The sequence below is a fragment of the Bos taurus genome, chromosome 2, assembly GCF_002263795.3.
Source record: "Bos taurus isolate L1 Dominette 01449 registration number 42190680 breed Hereford chromosome 2, ARS-UCD2.0, whole genome shotgun sequence".
NCBI classification, from domain to species: domain Eukaryota; kingdom Metazoa; phylum Chordata; class Mammalia; order Artiodactyla; family Bovidae; genus Bos; species Bos taurus.
Window position 1 is genome coordinate 45,697,714 of NC_037329.1, and position 22,170 is coordinate 45,719,883.

At 42.5% G+C, this 22,170-nt stretch overlaps 1 protein-coding gene across 1 annotated transcript; it reads left to right on the forward strand.

Annotated features, from left to right (window-relative positions):
* Positions 1-425: 425 nt before the first annotated feature.
* On the forward strand, positions 426-21,967 carry RND3 (Rho family GTPase 3). Its single transcript, NM_001191158.3, is given in 5 exon segments — positions 426-814; positions 1,310-1,397; positions 14,038-14,147; positions 18,001-18,135; positions 19,947-21,967. Coding segments are annotated over 5 exon segments (735 nt in total). The 5' UTR covers positions 426-664; the 3' UTR covers positions 20,199-21,967.
* The last annotated feature ends 203 nt before the right edge of the window (positions 21,968-22,170 follow it).

Below are 22,170 nucleotides of genomic sequence, written 5' to 3' on the forward strand. Positions count from 1 at the left end.
CTTCCCCACCCAAGATTTGCTTTCAGTGTTTTATAACGATGTTTTGGGTAAGAAATGTTTTTGCTTTCATAAATGCTCACGAGGCTTCCTTAGAGCAGCCCCCATGAAAACGTTTATCCAGAAATTCTAATAAAAGTCAATATGCACAGACAATTCCGTTCCCCACTTCCTCCTGGACTTGTACAGTCCCAATCTTCAGCACAGCGTCGTTTGGGTCCTCAAGTCGTCGCCGAGCTTTGGACTGGAAATCGATCCCGCATGGTCACCCTAGAGGGCGCACTGTCTACATTTTCTGCAAGTAACTAGACGGCGCTGTCTCCCAGGCTCCATAAAAGGGGAGGAGGCGGATCAGTTTCCTTCTCTCATTGAGAAAGAGGATTGGAAGGCCGGGCGTATAAAGCCGCGCAGAGAGCGTGAAACAAAGCAGTCGGATCGGAATTGGACTTGGGAAACGCCGTTTGGAGTCAGGCATAAAACTTGTTGGAGGAGAGTAACGAGCCTGCTCCTCTAGCTCTCCTCGTCCGCGCGGCGCCTCAGGGGTTCCTACCACCCTTGCGGTTTATTTTTATATCTGCTTTTTGTAGAGAAAGAAACATATATATATATATATTTTTTTTCCTCTTAAGTGAAAATTCCTGTTTCAAGAGAAAATAAGACAAGATCAATGAAGGAGAGAAGAGCCAGCCAGAAATTATCCAGTAAATCTATCATGGATCCTAATCAGAACGTGAAATGCAAGATAGTAGTGGTGGGAGACAGTCAGTGTGGGAAAACCGCGCTACTCCACGTCTTCGCCAAAGACTGCTTCCCCGAAGTGAGTGTGGCCGGCTGGGGCTGCGGGCGGGCTGCGGGGAAGGGATCCCCATCTCGAGGTGGGTTTCCCTGGCTTTCACCCTTCACCCGTTTCTCTCTCTCTCTTTTTTTTTTTTTCAGCCGTCTTTCTCACCGCTTATTACTTTCGCCCCGGTTAATTGCCGGGAAAGGAAAAGTGGGGTGGAAGCGTGGAGGGGTTGGGATACGCTTACACATTCTCCTGTTAGCTTCTGAAACTTGTTCGGTCATGTGTGCAGAATCTGGGGTTGGGAGATTCGGATCCTCCACTCTTGGAGAATCCGGGTGGGGCGAGAGGGAAGTTAGGGCTTTCGGAAAGGATCTGCGTGTTTAGTATGAGATGTGGTGCGTGTGGATTTGGGGGGGTCTTCGTTTTTTAATGGGAGAGTAAAGGGACTATTTTCAAAGGGTGTACTGCAGCTGTCGTGCATTTTAAGATAACCTCTTTGCCCTCTTTACTTCTGTCCATTTTATCCAGAATTACGTCCCTACAGTGTTTGAGAATTACACGGCCAGTTTTGAAATCGACACACAAAGAATAGAGTTGAGCCTATGGGACACTTCGGGTAAGAGAATCATCTGACCGCGTGGCGCTCGGGCGGGTTTCCAGGCGTTCAGGGGGGTGCGCAAAGGTCTCGAGGCCCCGCGTTTCTGGCACGCTCTCGGCACCCGCCAGCGCCCGTTCTGCGTTCCTCCGTTAACTTTGTTTCTTATGAGGGATTCCCTGATGGATGAAAAATTTGCCCCTTCTGAATGGGGGTGGGGGAAAGATATTGGGTCGGGCAATAGCTGTGGGAAGAAAAGGAAGCTCCGGGCCCAAAGGGTCACCCCGGGATGTAAAATGCTTGTAGCCGGGTGTCCGGGGAGCGGTTGGCTCGCGGAGCTATGCCCGAGTCCTCTCGGGGTGGCCAGGGTAGCCAAATGTTAGGGGGGATGTGTGCGCCTTGTCGGTATCAGCTGGCTCTAGGATGCGAGCGCCCCTCCAGGATCTAACCTGCTGCTTGGCTGGTAGGCTGGGAGCACCGAAAGGGTGGTGGGAGGTGGGAGAAAACCCCCGAAGCCACGCACTTACGTGCGGATTCCGCGCTTGCGGAGAGAGTAGGGGGCGCGCAAGCATCCGCGGCGCTCGTGACGCCTACTGCCAGGAATGCGCTGGCGGCGCGGGCAGCACCCGGCGGGGGTCCCCGGGCCTCCTCTCCTAGCTGCCCGCCGCCCGCGCCGCCTCAGTGCCGACCTGCAGATCTGAGCTCCCCTGCCCCGGTGGTCACTTGGTGTCCTCCGGCCCACGCCGTTCCCTCCTAACCCATTGCATCACCCCTCTCCAGTGTGCGAGGCCGCGGGCTGCCCTATTCGCCTTTGACCTTCCCATCCAGTTGAATTATTGGCACGGTGGATTATTTTCTAGTGTCTGGGGTTCAAGGCCGGGTTATCGCCTTCCCACGCACACACGCACCAACCTGGCACGCAGCTGTAGGGAGGGCTGGTTACACCGCGAAGGGGAAGGCTTACCCGCGCGGATATTAGGGGTTCGGTCTGGGTCAGGCGCGGTGGGGGCGGTAACATCACCTAGACTCTCCGGCTGGAACCCGGGGACCCGCCGACCCTGCTGCGGTGCCTGGCGGCGTAGGAGTGCCTTTTCCAGGAAGGGTGTAGCCTCTGGAGGAGGAGGAGGAGACAGCGGGAAGGCCCGGGGAAGGCCCCTGAGCTTAGGTCTAGGAGTTTAGCAGGGAGCTGGGCTGCTGCGGGTGAACCGAGCCAAATCCTGGGTGAAACTGGCGAGGAGGCGCGCGCAAGTGCCAGCACGCAGGCTTTACTGTCGGGCGGGGAAGGCCGGCGAGGTGGACCTGCGCTCAGCTGGGAGGGGCCTCGCGTAGAAGCTTGTGGGCTGTGCGAGCTTCCCACCGCCCCCGGCTGTAACCTCTGGAGCCCCGGAGGGACTGAGGCGATTAGAGAGCACAAGGAAGAGGCCAGACTGACAGGGTCGCCAGAGGCAGTCCCTGCACAAAGGCAAGTGAGAAGTCTCGCGCGAGCGACTCTCACGGTTGTTGCCAGGTGCTCCGAGGGCTGCAGTAAGATGCGCTGATTTTGTTTCTCCCTGGAGAGTCGGGCTCTTCTGGAACCTCGCCAAGGGTAGCAGAACCAAAACCTCACTGGATTTTATGCTGAGAATTGCACACACTCTCAAAACTATAGGGAAGGTGGTGATAGACGGAATGCTTGTTTCGGTCATTTCCATCGTCAGATTTGTACACAGCCTAGTTCTTAATGGGCTCCAATTACCAGATATATCATGGTATTTTTTATGCATCGTGGGCAGGACAGCTGGTATGGTACCAATAATTAACACCAACAGTCACCCCCCTCGCCCAGTCTCTTTGGACCTAATGCAGGATAAGAGTGATTTAGACATGGGGGTCTGTGAGTCTGATTCGGTCTTTGATACAAGAGCTATGTTTAGATTTTAAGCTACTGCTTACACGGATATCTAGGTTCGGATTCTCTCCCTCGCCGAGTCTCGTTTCATCATCTGAAAAAAGGATACAGAAGCAAATAATGTGCAGGATCATTCCTATCTGTAGACTTCTTGGCTTTGGGTCACCAGACAGGCAAATCTTTTTGTTTCACTGATGTTGGTTGGCTTCAGCTCTTAGTCCCCGTGGATCTGGCATCCCACGCCCTAGTTTTCACCACCCATGAAGCCAGCCAGATTCTGAACAGAGCCACTGCTTCCTGGTGGATTTAGGAAAGAGACCCATTTGGGCAGGGAGGGGGCATGGGTAACCTTAAAGGAATGTTGGGTTATTTACCCCTTCCTTGTCTCAAGCTTCCAGTCACAGGACCACCAAAGGAGATTTTAAATTGGGCGCCCAAAGGGCTAAATTGACTTTTTTTTTAAGAGAAAAAAGACACATGCTTTACAAAGGCTAGGAAATAAACAATGTAGGCAGTTTATAGTTGGAGGCTATGCTTCACATGCGCAGATAAATACCACTTCAGATAGTTTCAAATATTTAAACCAAACTCTACCGCTTGTTGTCTCTGCACACATAGCCTCATACCTTGCACACAATAGTCACCCAATAAAATCTGTTGAATGAACAAATGAATAATCATATGCATCATTTCCAAGGAGATGAGATTCCCTGACATTTATCATCACTGAATTACCTGTGCACAAAGAATGGCAACTTTATAAACATTGCCTTTCATCAGATTAAAGATAATTACCTGAAATGAAGTCTGTTGTGAAATAATCACTGTATTTTTATTTAATGAAACAAAACATACGTGTATTTAACTAAAATGTGAAGGTCTGAAAAACCTGTGATTAAAAAAATATCACACTGCAAATTTATCCAGTAATGAAATCGTAGGGCAAGTTTAGATTAAGATTTATATATAGTGGAAAAAAGGCATAAGGGAATTATTTAGAATCCCATTATGTTGTTTGTGAGGTGAAGTGTGAGTTAATTAAACACAGTCATGAAGCACTATTTGGATTCTAAGAATAGACTACTTCCACCAAAAATGGTTTATCATTCATGAGTGAAATAAATGTAACAAGAGCCATTTCATCAGCAATTAATCATTAACAGTTTTTCGTTTCATCTCAAGCTTTTCATTGCACATTTCTGAACAGGGTGATTTTTTTTTTTTGGACAAACATTTGACATTTTCTTTGCCTACTAAGACATTTGTTTAGTTCAGGTTGTGAAAATAACTGTATATGTCTGATGCCTCTTGCTACATTTATTTTTTCCAACTGCTATCAATTTAACTCTGGAGAAAAGTTTTTCCCTTCTAGAACTTTATGAAAGAAGCAAAAGGAGGCATGTAACTTCTCTTACATAGGGAGAGTGATGACATGAACTGTGTTCTTTCAATGGCATTCACATCCTGCTTAGCCTCCAACCAGATATTAAGAGACTCTCTCCCCTTTCTTTCTGCACCTACTGTGTGCAGGCCCTCTCTGAGGCCTTAGAGATTATAGTTTTAATTCAAATATTGTCATACCTGCTGAGGGTCATACACCCAGGAGAAGGAGTTTGTCCCCACTTAGTTTGGCCCATATGCAACCTGTGATGAGCCGATTTTGTCAGATTCTTGAACCCAAATGCCCTTTTCATCTGGTTGCTGTGGATTTCCCTTGTCAGGCATCCCTAATGTTGATAGATCCCCTGATCCTCCTCAGGTAGAAAATGCTTCTAGCTGCCCCCCCAGCGCACACACCAATTAAAGCAACCACAGGTGGCAATTTGCCAGTTGGTGTCTTATGGCTGCTTAAAGTTATTTCAGTCCCTCTAAAAGGAAACATAATTTGAAAAGATACATGCACTCCAGTGTTCATGGCAGCACTGTTTACAGTAGCCAGGACATGGAATCAACCTGAATGTCCATTGACAGAGCAGTAGATAAAGGAGATGTGGTACAATATACAATGGAATTTTACTAAACAATGAAAAAGAACAAAATGCCATTTGCAGCGACACGGATAGACCTAAGAGACTGTCATACTGAATGAATGAAGTAAGTCAGACAGAGAAAGACAAATATCATATGACATTACTTATATATGGAATCTAAAAAAATGATACAAATGAATTTAGTTATAAAATGGAAATAGAGTCACAGATGTAGAAAAACTTACAGTTACTGGGGGGTATGGAGGGTGGGCAGGATAAATGGGGAGATTGGGATTGACCTATAATGCTACTATAAATAAAATAGATAATCAACAGGGACCTATCTACAGCACAAGGAACTCTACTCAATACTCTGTAATGGCCTATATGGGAAAGGAATCTAAAAAAGAGTGGATATTCCTATGAAGTGAAGTGTTAAGCACTCAGTTGTGTCCGACTCTTTGCAACTCCATGGACTATAGCCAACCAGGCTCCTCTGTTCATGGAATTCTCCAGGCAAGAATGCTGGAGTGGGTTGTCATTCCCTTCTCCAGGGGATTTTCCTGACCCAGGGATTGAGCCTCAGTCTCCTGCATTGCAGACAGATTCTTTACCATCTGAGCCACCAGACAAGCCCTGGATATATGTGTAACTGATTCGCTTTGCTGTACACTTGAAACTAACACATTATCATCACTATACTCCACACACTATTATCACTATTAACACTATTATCAGTCACGCTATACTCCAAAAAAAAAAAAATGTAAAAAGAAAAACCCAGGAAGCAAAGCCTTCTTATAAATAAAACAGCATTGTGAATTCATCCTGTTAAAGGGGGGATTTTAAAGGTAGTCTTCAGACATAGGTCTATGATTTCTTTATTTTAATGAGAAATATTCACTTTTTATTGATGATAAGCATTTTGATTAAAAGTTGCAGAAATGCTCCTATTGGTTTTTAAATTCACTCAGTGGGTTTCTGTAAAACAGTGGGTAATGTCTTGTGCTTCAGATTCTTGGCCACATTTGCCAAGCATAGAAGCAATCTGTAGCATGAAGCCAGTGCCTACTAATAATAGAAATCCACCATTTAAGGATCACCATATCTTTTCCTAAGTGATTTGATTGCAGTGTAATTTCAAGACATGTGATGTAGGGAGTAATAATCATTCATTTTAGCTTTTAACCAAGGCAAGGTAATGCACATTTTATCTAAGGCATATTATTAGTTTTTAAAATACTCAGTTTAGCTGCTAATATTCCCCCATGATAACTCCTATACACTTTTTTTGAATCCTGTCCTGATACAAGGTTCTTTAAGGCCATGAGTGCTAACATTAACACTTCCTGTACTAGTTTTTAGCAGTATTAACAGGAAAGGTAATATTCTTTAACTTTTATACTTAAAGGAAAAGGTAAGAGAGCAAAGTCTTGATTACTCGTGACCTGACTTTGAGGACAAATTCCTCGACATCCATAAATCTATATTGTTATGTTCGTAGATTATGCATCAAGTTTGAAGAATGGTCTCAGTGATAAGCACTTTTGAAATATTTCTTAACTGGGATGGGAATGTCAGCAGTGTAATCAGTATATAATTAATCCAGAAAAGCAGCATCCAAAGGGTCACTGGTCCCTTTTTTGTCAGTTAATAGGCAAATTAACACATCAGTACTTATAGAAATAATTGAAACCGGTAAACATTTTTTAGAGCTTTTTATGTGCCTGAACTCTGCTAAATGCTGTGGGAGCTGGAAGAGGGAGGTGCAACACCTGGCTAGCACAGTGCATGCCCTCAGAGCACTCACAGTCTAGTACTTGTTCTTAAGAGGGTGAGCTGAGAGGTTCTAAAGCTGGACTCACTTAACAAGAAGATCCAAAGAAGAGCCGAAGACTGCAGTGTCAGCCCAAGGCCTCTGACTTGTGACTCACTGTAGCCCACCACAGTTTCTTCTTTATCTCTAACAAGTTGACTCAGTTCTTAAATCTGTAATATCCCTGCCTCTTGAAAACGTGCTTATTATGTTAAATGGCTAGCAAGGAAACCAAGATTCTGAAAGTTGAAGAATTTTAACTTCAGTTAACCTTCTTAGAGAAAGGAAGAAAGGAAGAGTTTACACAGAAGCCAAAGAAGCGTGGGTGCTTGTTTTGTGAGTCAGAGGAAAACTGCACAAAACTAGTTAGATCGTAAGATAGTAATGAGCTCCAGGAGCTTAGAATTTCAAAGTCAACTTTGATTCTTAACTTGAATTTTTTCCTGAAACTCTGTAAGAGATGTGGGTTAAGACAAAACAGGTCTGAGTTAGAATGGTGATATCTGATAAAAAATACCTAAAACTATATTTGGAGAACTGTCTACTATGGAATGGTTTCTATCTTTCAAAGTTTATATCTGTCTAAAACTGTTTTCTTGCTGAGTTGCACATTTTTGGTGAGGCATCCAGATTGGTCATTCTGATGCCACCTGTAAATAACCGGATGTTTCCTCATTAATCCAGTTCTTTTGCATGTAGCTATAACACCAGGGGACCCATAGTTCCTCCAGTTAGCTCAGGGTGCCTGGTGGGCTGTGCCAAATGAATTGCTTGTGTCGCCACCCTTTTCTGATGCCCTTTAAATGTCAGCCACTATATGCTGGCAGCCTTACTCAGAGACCCTCTTGACAATACAGGAATTTCAGTGGCACGAAGGTAAGCTGCCTCAGAAGTCCAACCAGGAGTTGTACACGTTGGCTTTGAAAGATAAGCCTGATGACATAGTGTGTGGCATAGCAGCTTCACTCATGGGTTGTTGCTGAATAATAAATAATATTTTTAGATGTATGCCTATGTGCTCTTCTTTCTAAAGCTCTGTGACTTGCTATAGTTCCACTTTAAGTGAAATATTTCATTTCTTATATTTTTAAAGTATCTCAGTAAGATTGGGATTTTAACCCTAAACCTTTATTTAAAGCTCAAAAAAACAGTCTTATTTCTACCTCTTTGACTTTCCATGTAACTACATATCTACATTGTTCCCCAAAACTGAAAATAGTGATGAATTTTTATATAAGTAAAATATATATAAATGTATATATATAAATTAATTAAAATTTATTCTAATTTTATAGCAATAGAGAAATGCCCCCCAAATTTTCATAAAATCTGTTTATAATTTCTGTTGATCTTAACCTATAGAAGAAACAAAATATCCTTCCTGGGAATACTTGTTGCATGTTTGAGGGCATGATGCTTGTAGTACAAACTGCTTGGAATAAAAGAGTTCAACAGTCTTACTTACAACGGAGCCAGACCAAAGGTTCTGCTTGGACTTGATTCACATTCCTGAGATGATTGCTGATTGGAGCTTTTACTCTTAAATGGAGATGGCATCAGGAAATAGAATCTTATAAAACTGGGCAGTTCATCCGCATGGTAACTGCTGTTGGGTACAAATATTCTCTTAGTCACAAAAAAATACCAAAAGCGAATGTGTTTCCTCTGCCCAAAATATGCAGTATTCCTGATTTTATTGTTCTAGGTAGGAATTTCTTATGGCGGAAAGTGAAGTTTTTCAATTTTAGGTTCGAGATTTAATAAAGAAAGTTGCATTAATGAAATATTCAACTAGATGAGTTTTGAGTTCTCAAGCTCCTATAAAAGCTTCCCAGTCTTTGAACTGGTTTTGCAAAAGGTTCCACAAAGCCTCCCTTTTGGGCATTAATCTTCAAACATATACATTTAATTATGTACATATATGGTGTGTTCTATCTTTGTGAAGAGATGACTTAAGCAGACAGGTATGTATCTGCAAAAGTAGTTTCTGGGTGAGGCACTTTGTGACTATTCTTGGGCTGGAAAGACTGCTCTCGCCCAGAATTAATGATCTTGAAGACAAGGATGGGTAGACCTGAAGATTCAGAAACCTTTTAGAACTTTGCTGATGTTTGCCAAACTGCCGAAACTCAGAGAACCTCACAGGGCTCTATTGCAGTCTTTGCCCTGCAAAGCTTGGTCCTTGCGAGGTTTGGGGACACATTTTGTGTATGTAGTGTCCTTGTTTCTTTACGGTGTGGAATTTTCTGAAAGTTTCCCTTTGATGATCTGACGCTTAAATAGAAAGGACCTTGGAGTAGTGCTAGGTACTTAAAGTTACACAAAGTATAAGAGAAATGCTGCATCAGAACTAACATGTGCATGAAGCCTACTTCACTGGTGAGAAAGTTTTATTCAATAAGCAAAGCTCAGTACCTAGACTAACTGAAATGGTAAAGAAGAAAATGAAAGTGTTAGTCACTCAGTCAGTCCTTTCTAACTCTGTGACCCCATGGGCTGTAACCACCAGGTTCCTCTGTCCATGAAATCCTCCAGGCAAGAATACTGGAGTGAGTTGCCATTCCCTCCTCCAGGGGATCTTCCCGACCCAGGGATTGAACCCTGGTCTCCTGCACTGCAGGCAGATTCTTTACCATCTAAGCCACCAGGGAAGCCCTGAAGTTCAGTACTTTTCTGCATAATACAAAATCATTCAGTGTTCTTTCTTGCCCTGTGTTTAGTTCTATAGTTACCTTGGAAGTTTTTCACATGCTTCTTTATTTAAAATAAAGAATATGTAGAACTTAATCTTTTCCTGTTTGGCTTAACAGAATGCTTTAAGACATTTCTGATGGGATGGAGGAGGAGGGGCTGCTACTTTTCCTGTCTCGTCGGCTTACTTTCTGCTTCTTTCTCTGGGGTCACTTCTGCCTCCCTGTATTGCTTCTCACTTCACAGGGGCATTCCTGGAATTCCTCTTCATTTCTTCTTTTTTTTGGCTGGTGAGTTATCCCACTCATGCCTGTGATGACACTGTGCACTCTTAAGCTTGGCTTTTCCTCCTTGCTTTGTGCAGTAGTTTGGCTTTATAGGCAAGAATTCCAGGTGCTTAGACACAGAGCAAGAACCTGCAAGTTGAACTGGATATTTTCTTTTCCCCTGAAGGTTCTGCTTAGCTGCTGAATTGTTAGATTCTTCCTGGCAGGACAGTTTTTTTTTTTTTTTAATCTGTATCAGTTTTCCTTTTTACTCTGAAAAAAAGCAGACCATGGATTTTTCCATTCAAAAAAAGTTTTAACCTTGCCTTATCAAGCCTTATAATAAATAAGTGATCTTGTTATTTTTAATGACAAATTATTCTTGTGGTTAGGCAAATTATGCTTATAACTAATAAATGTGGAGATCAGTTTTATTACTACCTTTGGACACTCTTGGTTGATCTGAAAGCACTGTTCATTAGCAAAAGTAATAGGACAGATCAAAGTGTCATTCCTAATTAGATCTTGTTAAACCTCTTAAAAATGACTTCAGAACCTCAACAAGCAAGGTGGTTTATTTCTCATGAACCTTAACCTGTATATTTTTTACACGTTGTGTTTTCATTCAAAATATAAAACCCAATAAAAACAAAAGTAGAATCAAACTTCCATAAGAATGTGGTTTAAGTTGCAGACTTCATTTATTTTAAAGTCAGGCCAATGTCTACATTTTTTAGATATTTGGGCACAATCACTAAGCACAGGGGGCTTCTTCCCAGGTGGCTCAGTGATAAAGAATTCGCCTGCCAAAGCAGGAGACATGGGTTCCATCCCCAAGTCGAGAAGATCCCCTGGAGGAGGAAATGGCAACCCACTCCAGTATTCTTGCCTGGGAAATCCCATGGACAGAGGAGCCTGGCGGGCTACAGTTCATGGGGTCCCAAGAGTCGGACACAACTGAGCGACTAAACAACACCACCACTAAGCCCTGGAGGCTGCTTCCTTGATTCTAGGAAGCCCGTGTCTCCAGCAGTGAAGGAGGCCTGAAGACAAAGCCACATCCCCTTTGTGGCCTTGGAGAGGGAGGGAAACCCAGTACACAGAAAGGAGGGCAGGGTGGTCTCTGCAGACATGTGCTAGCTTAGAAATTAAAACCGTTCCTCTGGATTTTCTTTGCAGTTTGAATTTTAATTACTCTGTTTAAGTACCTTTGTAATTCTCCAACTGTCTTTCCTTAATTTGTGTTTGGAAAAGATGATTTTCACTGTTTTGTAACACAGTCTTAGATCAGAGATTAGGAGTGTTTACTTGCTTTCATCTTAGTCAAAGTTTCTGTCCTCCAAAGTTCAGGTGAACTGGAGACTCAGGTGAGCTGGAGACGGGAAAGTAACCACAAAGTTTTCTTCCCAGTGGGAGTGATTTCCAAGAAAGGAGATTTCTGAAGGCTGATTAGGCTTCTAACAGTCTGAATTGTTGCAACGCTGGGAATTTCTGGATTTGGGGTCAAGTTATCTCCTGCTAACTTTGGTAGAGCAGAGGAACTCCTCGTGTATGTGGCTGGTATTTGAATTCCCACTTTAAGATCTGGAATTTTCTGATTCTGTGTTTGGAAAAAGAGATCCCCTGATGTTTATGGCAGAAACTGTGCCCAGGTTAGACTTCGGACTCAGAAACAGAAGCTGCGATTGAGAAAGTCTGAACTTCACAGAACAAATATGGAAATCCCAATGTGTCTGTGTAGAGTGATAAGCCATCTCGTTTCTGAGTCCTTTCAAAAATGTTGAAGTTGATGGAGTCTTTGTGAATTTTTCTCTTAACCTCAGATATTTTTTTCCTTGAGTGACTGAAAAGGCAGCAGCTGCAGTGTGTCATTTTCAGAAACAGCCTTATTCTAATAAGTCTTACTGTTTAAAATGGCGTGATTGCTTATTTTTTTAGCTGTAAAGCCTTTAAACTTTGGCAAAATACCTTTCTTTTGTCAGTCTCTGCTTCATCAGGGTCCTGATTCCAGATGTGGGCAAGGAACTGCTGCAACTCAGGACTGATTCTGGCTTTGATTGGTCTGTATTTATTCACACTTTCCTTCCTTATGCCTAGAACATTTCCCTTCTTCCTGGCTTGGTAGACACACCTGGCTTGAAATTGTCACTGCTGGTGAAAAGGCCACAGCATTCCTGGGGTTAACCAGTGGGTACTGGGCACCCACCATATCCTGTGAAAAGAGAATGGTGCACCCTAACCACACATAGTAACTTCGACATCTCAAGAGCAGCCTCCTGAAGATTTTTGTTTTGATAGAAATTTAAAAGATTATTTGAAACGCCTCTTTAGTCTTTCTCTTTCCCTGTCTTTGACTTTTGAAGTTTTGATTTATCAGGGGACAACATGTCATGTTTTTCTGCTGGAAATGGAAGGTGATGTCAAAATGAAATGGGGTTTCAAAAAGACTGGTAGCTTAGAGGTTTTTTCCTCTATGCTGGAGTCAATTTTATATATATATATATATAGTGATATATATATATATAAAATGATTTTCCTGTTGTGCTTGTGCAATGTCAGTATACTGAAAATGATTTTTCAAACCAAAATAAATAGCATGACAAACTGTTATTTAATTTTATAATTGGCCTCATGCAATCGCGCATCGTTTGGGGTTCTTAAAAGAACAGAATAAATGTCCTATATAATTAGAAGAGGGTTCTGTGGTTAAATTAATTGGCTGGTAACTTGAAGCTTTAGGATTTAAATTAGGCTAGATTTAACTCAGTCTCATATCCTAGGTGTTACTCCCAGAGATGGAACTGTGTAAAAAAGCGACAGAATTCAGTATGGCAGTTATTACATTCATTCTCTGTAACAGGAAGAGTCTATATAGGGTTTGGGGATAAGTTTTAAGTAAGCATGCTCAAAGGTCATGGCTCATTGTAACCTGGAGACAGGGTGGTGCGAGATGAGGTTCACGATGGTTCTCTATGCATAGCTGAACCTACCCTTTTCTTCTCTCCCTCAGCCTCCATTGTACTTACAGAATGATCTTGAATTTGGGGCTCCTTCCCAAGAAGTAGTTCCAGTTATGGTGCTTCCTACTTGCACTCAGCTTGCAGTAGCCCAGCCATGTGCGTGTGTGCTCAGTCCCTAAGTCGTGTCCGACTCTTTGTGACCCCATGAACTGTAGTCCACCAGGCTCCTCTATGCATGGGATTTTTCCAGGCAAGAATACAAGAATAGATTGTCTTTTCCTACTCTGGGGGATCTGCCAACCTCCTGCACTGGCAGGCAGATCCTTTACCACTGAGCCACCTGGGAAGCCCTCAGCCCAGCCATATCCATAGTTAAGACTTTTTAATCTCTTACTAAGTGCGGGCACTGCCCAGGTTCACTTAATCCAAGGTAGGTCCTGTCGTCGTCTTCATTTCATGAGTGAAGAATTGAAGAAGCAGTGACCTGAAGCTACCTGCCCCTCCCCTGCAGGGGTAGAGGTGGATTTGCACTTCAGGACATTGGGTCCCAGATGCTCTGCCCTTGACCCAGCTGCCTTTCGGGCTCTACTCTTTGCACTAAAGATCCTGGCTCCTCCCCTTGAATTTAAGTCAAACAGTGAGGCTTCCTTGCCTTGTTATAGAAAGAAATATAGTACTGTTATAGATGGTAAAGAATCCACCTGCAATGCAGGAGACCTGGGTTCAACCCCTGGGTCAGGAATATCTCCTGGAGGAGGAAATGGCAGCCCACTCCAGTATTCTTGCCTGGGGAAATCGCATGGACAGAGGAGCCTGGCGGGCTAGAGTCCATGGGGTGGTAAGGAGTCGGACGCGAGTGAGTGACAGCACGTATGACTGTTACACAAAAACTCGAATGAAGTTTTTGGCCAGCCCAACACTACTGGACTTTTGTTTGCTTTCTTTTCCAAGAATTAGAGGTGATGGGAGCCATGTGACCCTCCAAAGATTTAGCTCAAAAGGGCAAAGTTCATGCATGACTGGCAAAGGGGATTTTCATCTGACAACTTGTATATCTTGTTTCTTCTCAGGTTCTCCTTACTATGACAATGTCCGGCCCCTCTCTTACCCAGACTCGGACGCTGTGCTGATTTGCTTTGACATCAGTAGGCCAGAGACTCTAGACAGTGTCCTAAAAAAGGTAAGTTCTAGGGAGTGATGACACAGATCGATACTGGCTACATTATAAATTAGAAACATTTGGTTGACTGGGAGCTCACACACTCCAGTTAATACCCTGCTGTATGTTCTGCAATTAAAACACTGAAAAGGACACTCTCACATTATAAAAGGGTTTCCACTCATATGTGACCTAAGTTTTGATGATGAACCTGCTTAACATTTGATCTCATTTTAAGAAACAAAATACCTTTTTAAGAACCTCTGTGTTATACTTTGGGTGGCAGTGGTGCGACTCACAATAACAATACTCTGTTACTGTTCAGTGTGTCTTCCTTCTTTTCTTCCTTCTTTCATTAATGTGTAGACTGTGCTTACTTTTCAGGTTTATATATATGACCTCGATTCAGGGCTTGAAATGAATGCAGTCATAGCTGTTTAGTTTAAAAAACCCTGTATTTCAGTAATGATGTTATTTATTAGAAACAGAAATATAATGCATAGGGGAGAAATAGGGCTACGTTTCCAGGCAATAGACCAGGTGACTTGTGATCGGGGTGTTGTCATACACTAGTAAACACAGTGGTTGTATTCAGGTTGTAAGTGATATCACATGGCTAGTGTCCGGAGACAAAGGTAAGGGAGGTTTGTCCATGGCGAGGGGACCCTAGGAAGCTCTTGTCCATGGCGAGGGGACCCTAGGAAGCTCTTGTCCATGGCGAGGGGGCCCTAGGAAGCTCTTGTCCATGGCGAGGGGGCCCTAGGAAGCTCTTGTCCATGGCGAGAGGGCCCTAGGAAGCTCTGTGTGGAACCCGGGGAAGGTCAGGAAGAAGGGACCGTGTTGCAGGTGGTCTCTGGTCCTGGCCAGGCCAGGAGAGGGAGGAGAAACCTAGGACTGAGCCCCAGGATAGCTAGAGAAGGCACATGCCTGTCCAAGCGCCAGTGCGGGGCAGCCTCTAGTTGACTCTTCAGTCCTGGTCTGAATGCCATGACATTTCAGAGTCAAGCCTTTCTAAAGCCCCCTTCTCCTCCATGCACTCAGGCTTCATCAGAGGATGTGCTTGAGAGCACGGCAGTGTCCTTGTATTTTGTCTGTTTTTATTAGTTTGTTTTTCCCTCTTATGTTTGACTACTGGCCTTGTGTGTCATGATGAAATTAGGATCTAAGGTGAATCAACCCCTCCCCCCAGCCCCATCTCTTTACTAAACATGACAAACACAGTTCAAGGAAATACTAATTTCTTAAAAGATGAAAGCCTCTTTTTAGCTTTTTAACTCGTTTCAGTGTTGAGTAATGTTTGTGTCTTAACACAAGCGATGGGACTGTCAGATTCCAGCAGGAATACACCTTTCCTGCCTTCGAAGCTTGTGAACAATTGCTAGATGTGAGGCAGAGTCATCACACAGCAAAGAACGACAGAGCAGCTTGTCTCGTGCTTGTCTGTGGATCAAAGAGACTGCTTATTTACTGGAGTTCTTATGTGATGTAGTATTGGGCTATGCATAATTTATGGTGAAAAACCCTGCTTCTATTTTATTTTGCTTTTGTCTGCTAAGACCAAATGAGGAGTGACTTGGCCTTAGAGATATTAATGAATGTATTTTACGTTTGTGTGAGGTTTAAGGCTCATGATAACCCCTGCTATGGGTTGTCTAGATTAATTGAATCCTTTAAGTCCTTGAATATCAAAGAGGTTAGAGTGACTTAGAGCTAGAGAGATCTTATTCTTCTTTTTTTTTTTTTTCCGATTCACCTTCTAGTTCTTACTCCAGGGCTATCTAACACATGGTAGATGCCTCTAAATAATACTGGGGGGAAAGGGAGGAAGGAGAGGAAAAGGGAGAAAGGAGGGAGGAAGTAAAGTGAAATGAAAGTCACTCAGTCGTGTCCAACTCTTTGCGACCCCATGGATTGTAGCCCACCAGGCTCCTCCTCAATCCATGGGATTATCCAGGCAAGAATAGAAGGGGTTGCCATTCCCTGGACTTTGGTGAAAAGTAGGTATTACTCCCTTCGCTACCCTGGTGTATTTTGGACTAGAGTTTATTGCCCACACTTCTGGATCCAGAAGTGTCCTCTAGAGATCTTTTAAATTACTCATGCAGGATGTCCCTTTTATGTAGTATTATAGACATGACTTCATCACCCTCCTCTCTTGTGAATTCCTTTCTGGAAGACACAGCTACATTGTAATCATCTCTGTAACCACCACAGAATTTAGAGCACTGAACGCATATTTGTGAACGTGGGGAGGGAGAGTCAGACAGAGATTCCTGACCTCAGCACCTCTGATCACTCCTCTTCAATGCCAGAGCTGTCCTATGAACTGTCTGAACTCCTGACTCCCATCCTGATGGTCATCTCCAGCTTGAAGAAATGAAACCACAAAAACTCATCCATTTGTTCTTCTAAAAGGACAACTGGAATTCCCTGCCAGCCATTTCTGGAAGTTCTTAGAGTTCTTGTTGGGCCATGAAACAACTGGCTGGGGTAGACTAAATTAATAACTTACGTAGCATAAAACTAACTCGAGGGCATGCGAGCTATAGGACCAGATGCCTCTCTGATAACCCAGGAGATGGGCCTTTGCAAATGTCATGGTCTTTGTTGATTCAACCACTCCAATGGAAGCTCCTTGAAGGCAGGAGATCCCACTGTGTTAACTCTAATCTCCAGTCTCTGAAATCTCAGTAGAGATTTCAATGCAGGGTGACTGCTCTGTCTTTCTAGGTGGGGTCAGTGAATGCGTATCTCTGCTTGTGTTGACTTTTCCCATGCTGGGAAGTACCAGCTAAACATATCCAAGGACATAGTGACTTGTTAGAATATATAATTTTTCTTAAGTCACGTTTATCTTTCAGAGATGCCTCAATAATTAAGAAATTGCCTTAGCTACTTTCTGATAACACCCAACACGTCTCTTACAGTAGTAATGAGTCACAGAGAAAGAGAACAGATAATAACGTGCTTAGTTACTTAGTCCATGAGATTTTCCAACAAGAATTCTAGAGTGGGTGGCCATGCCCTCTTTCAGGGGATGTTCCTGACCCAAGGATTGAACCCACATCTCCTGTATTTCAGGCAGATTCTTTACCTGCCAAGCCACTGGGGAAGCTCCATAGATAGTAGTATGGTTCCCTAATGGATCCATGGGCTTCCCAGGTAGCACTAGTGGTGAAGAGCCCGCCTGCCAATAAAGGAGACCTAAGGGACTTGGGTTCAATCCCTGGGTTGGAAAAAATCTCCTGGAAAAGAGCATGGCAACCCACTCCAGTATTCTTGCCTGGAGAATCTCCTGGTTCCTCTGTCAGGACAGAGGAACCTGGTGGCCTATAGACCAAAGGGACTCAAAGAGTCAGACACGACTAAAGCGACTTAGCACACACAATGGGTCCATACTTAAAAGCTGCTGCTGCTGCTGCTGCTAAGTCGCTTCAGTCATGTTCGACTCTGTGTGACCCCATGGACTGCAGCCCACCAGGCTTCTCAATCCATGGGATTCTCCAGGCAAGAACACTGGAGTGGGTTGCCATTTCCTTCTCCAATGCATGAAAGTGGAAAGTGAAAGTGAAGTTGCTCAGTTGTGTCTGACTCTTAGCGACCCCACAGACTGCAGCCTACCAGGCTCCTCCATCCATGGGATTTTCCGGGCAACAGTACTGGAGTGGGGTGCCATTGCCTTCTCCCATACTTAAAAGCAGTAATGTTTAATATCTACTCGGCAAATAAATGCAAGTTTGCTCCTTCATCTGAAGTGACACTCTCTTTTAAACCTCCCTTCTGTCCTATTTCCAGTGCCTGCCAGTAGAGAAATTGTTTTCCATTGTATGGATGCCAGCACTCTGTTAATTCTTCATCTTCTTTTCCCCCATAGTGGAAAGGTGAAATCCAGGAGTTCTGTCCCAACACCAAAATGCTCTTGGTTGGCTGCAAATCTGATCTTCGGACCGATGTCAGTACATTAGTAGAGCTCTCAAATCACAGGCAGACCCCGGTGTCCTATGACCAGGTATGTATATAGTCAGTGCGCACATGTGGATTATAAAGAGTGACAGAAATGAAACGTCACTTGTAATAAATAAACTAAAAAGTAGCTACTTTTCTACAGGGTCAACCAAGGGTCACCACCAAGTGCAAGTCCCTCTCCTGAGATGGAGAATGAGCTCCCTGTGTCCAGACTGTGCCCATCTGTAAACAGAGGTGGAAGGGGCTGGTGTGTCTGTGCCTCTGGCTTCACAGAAAACATCCAGGCCCCTTCCTGGCAGTCCATTGCTCAGATTAATGTAAAAACTGCCCAGTGAGCATCAGAGTGATCCGGGACAAGGTTGGGCCAAAATTATGGTGATATTTTGATTGTGAGTTTCTCAAAAAGCTTTCCAACATTGAGCAATTGACTGTGTAAGGATTCATATGTGTACATGTATACATAAGGCAAATTTGAGAGAAAACCCTTTAAAATGTTCTGTCATTCAGCAGAAGAATCATGTGATACTTGATTACTTGAGGGCAGAAACAGTGGCTCATATTCAACCCTTTGTATTTCTCTGCAACTCTCACTGGCTTTAAAGTTAAATAGATTTAAGAGAGAATGTGGTCAAAATCAGTAATACTCTTAAAGAGAGTTAATCTTATTTTACATTCAGCAACATAATAAAATACTACAAAAGGCCATTGTCAGTAAAATAGAGTACCCCCCCAAAAAACGTCTTTTAGAGTTTCATCATTCCTGCAGGCATTTCTCCCAAGTATTTAGGAAGAAGGAGGATTAGTTTTAAAGTTCATTCTCTTAAAACTTCCAAACAAATTCTAAAGACAGTTCCTGTTGAAATAGCTAGATTTCTATTTATTCATTGTTTGACCAATCATACTGTGGTCTTCTTTGTCTTTCATTCTAGTTAACACAATTCTGGCTATTTAAATAAGTTATTTTGATGTAGACATGCTCTTCTTGGGTTCCCTTGTTGTCTGGTCCACATTTAAAAATTACATATTTTATGTCTCCTAAATTATAGATGTGTAACAGTATTATTCCTTTTCTCAATTTGTTTTGGCCCTTAATCATTTAAGTTTCAAAACTGATTCTAAATTCTCTTATGGCTGCTTTTTGTACAGCCTATTAGCCTTGAGTGCCATTTGCTCAGTTGCTCAGTCATGTCTGACTCTTTGTGACCCTATGGACTGTACACCAGGCTCAGAAATTTTGCCAGAAATTTTCCTGGCAAGAATACTGGAGTGGGTTGCTGTTTCCTACTCCATGAGTGCCATTTACACTCAAGAAAAGAAAAGTTGAGTTCCCCATGAGGTGGTGAAATAGGATGGAAGAGCCAGATGACTACCAGAGCTGTGTGAAAAATGCAGCATTTACATCCATGATCTTTAGCTTTTTCACTCTTTGCCAGCAGTAAGATTCTCTGGGTAATTCTATACTCTGCTGTAACTTGGAAGACCTAAGTGTCTAGTTACCCTAGGTTACAGTTGGTAGTGAAGATAAATCACCTCCTAAAACTTCTACTTCCTGGCAACACCCCATACTGACTACCTGATGATTGGGCTGTTTATTGATAACCCAGTGTCATTAGGCCAACCTTTAGCACCTCTGGGAAGTCAAGCAGTGCCTACTGAGTGATGATAATTGAACATCTTGAGACTGGTCCTTGACTGCAAATATTTATGCAATAATAAAGAAGGCAGTTAAAATGTTAAAAATTCAATTACATATTAAAAACATTTTGTGATGCATTATAATTCTGAGGTATTGGAATATACTTTCTAACTTTCCCCAGAGACTTATTGCTGATCACAATCCCTTTTGTTTCACAGGGAGCAAATATGGCCAAACAGATTGGAGCAGCTACTTACATTGAATGCTCAGCTTTACAGTCAGAAAATAGCGTCAGAGACATTTTTCACGTGGCCACTTTGGCATGTGTAAACAAGACAAATAAAAACGTTAAGCGGAACAAATCGCAGAGGGCGACAAAGCGGATTTCACATATGCCCAGCAGACCAGAACTCTCGGCAGTGGCTACAGACTTACGAAAGGACAAAGCCAAGAGTTGTACTGTGATGTGAATCTTCGGTTATTTTTTTATGAGGACAAGGAAATTAAGTGTAAAAACCACCACCAACAAAACAGAAAGGTGAAGTCTGAACAAAGTGCACAGCCAAAGTCACATGTTCTGGAGGCTTAGGAGGCATTTGGAAGGAACCTGTCCTTAGATTTGGCATGTAGAACAAGTGGTGGGAAGTGAGTTCATTGAAGAGTTTTGAAATGTGACTTGAAAAATATGCCAAAAAAGAGAGATTCAGATGGGCTAGAGGTTGAAGAAGAGAAATGCGAGTACCTCCAAGAAGAAAAATCACACTCTGAATGGTGCTTGCGTGTTTGTTTTCTTTGTTAGAATCTATTCACGGATCTCTACTTTGATTTAATTTTTAAGTGTTTTAATCTCCTTTACAAAAAAGTATATATTAATATACCATCCTCATTGGGGAACTGGCACTGTGACCTTAGCGTTTAGTTTTCTAGAGGATGTGATCTAATTTTCTCCTAGCTCATCATTAAAATGGAAATTGTATCAGGACCCACGGGATATCCAGAGGAAAAGTTGGTGAGGCTTTGAAATCTTGCTGTCCTGAAGATAGTTGAGCGAGATGGTTCTCAAGGAAGGCTTTTGCAGTGTTGCAAAGTGCACAGACCAGCACTACAAAGATTGAATAGGTCAACTAGAAGAAAAGTGTCCATTTTTATTCAGTCTGATGGTTCTGTTCATCCTTGTGATTGTCATTAAAAAGTGGTAAATTGCTCAATGTGATATTTTTGTGTGCTGTTTAGAAAAGAGGGTGTGTGATTTTTTTTTTTTTTTTTTTGCCATCGTTGATAAAAATGCAAAGTCAAATAAAAGGTGTCTTGGTATGACGTCATAGAATGATCCAAGGGGGAAAAAAATGTAGGTACTATTGATATTTTCACCTGACGAGATAACGAATGAAGGATAGTAGCAGAAAGCACAGTTTGTGAGTTAAGTTGTCTGGATAAGAAACCAAAAGTACTAAGCAAAAGGCCTATTTTGGGATGAAGTTCCAAAAGTTGGCAACATTTGGTAATCGGTTGGCTTATTTCAACATCTTTCAATGAACATGATAAGAGTGGCCCTCTGTTCCATGCTTTTGAGAATCCTTAGAGGAAAATTATATAATGTCAGTCCTACACTATTCTAGAGAGTGATTGCTAAACCTCAATCAGATTCTGCCAAGGCCGTGTTCCATACTTGATCACTACTGTTACATAAAATAATCAGCCTTTAAAATAGTTTACAGATATTTTTTGACCAGTTGCTTTTAGAGCTTCTTTCAGAGAAGAAACCAGATCCGACCTTTTTATTGTTGGCGCTTGTTGAAAACGAGCTTTCTTTCCAATGATAAAGCTTCATTTTTGAAGTGTTGAAGCTGTGCTCCCATTCAGTTGTGGCAGGAGAGGAGATTAAGGTAATTACAACACTCAGTCTGTGTCTTACAAGCACTTTGTTTTGTCTCTGCAAGAAAATACCATTCCAGTCATTTTCCCCAAGAAATACAGACGTTTTACCAACATGATATGCTCTGATTAATGCAGCATTATGCTTTGGGCAGTATTACAAAATAGCTGGCAAGTGCTTTCTGTATTTAAATATTGTAAAAAGAAAATAAGTTATAACTGTTATAAAGCAGAACTTTCGTTGCAGTTTTTTAAATGTTGAAGTCACTTTGTATGTTTGTTTGGTCAATGTTTCTGCAGTATTTATTAAAACATACTTTTTTTTGTTTCTTCAAATAAAAAAGTAACCATGTCTTTGTCAAAATGTGAGCTGCCTTTCATTACCTACTTCCTGATTTAGCTGTTTATTTTTCTTTAATAGAGTTGATTACAGAATCTGGCCTCACATTTCCTGGATGGGTAGGCCTTGGAATTCTTGGCAGAAGTTGGAATTTCTTGGGGGAAGATACATCTGTGTATATAAAAGTTTTTCATGATGATTTCAAGTCTCAAGAAGGAAGTGGAGTG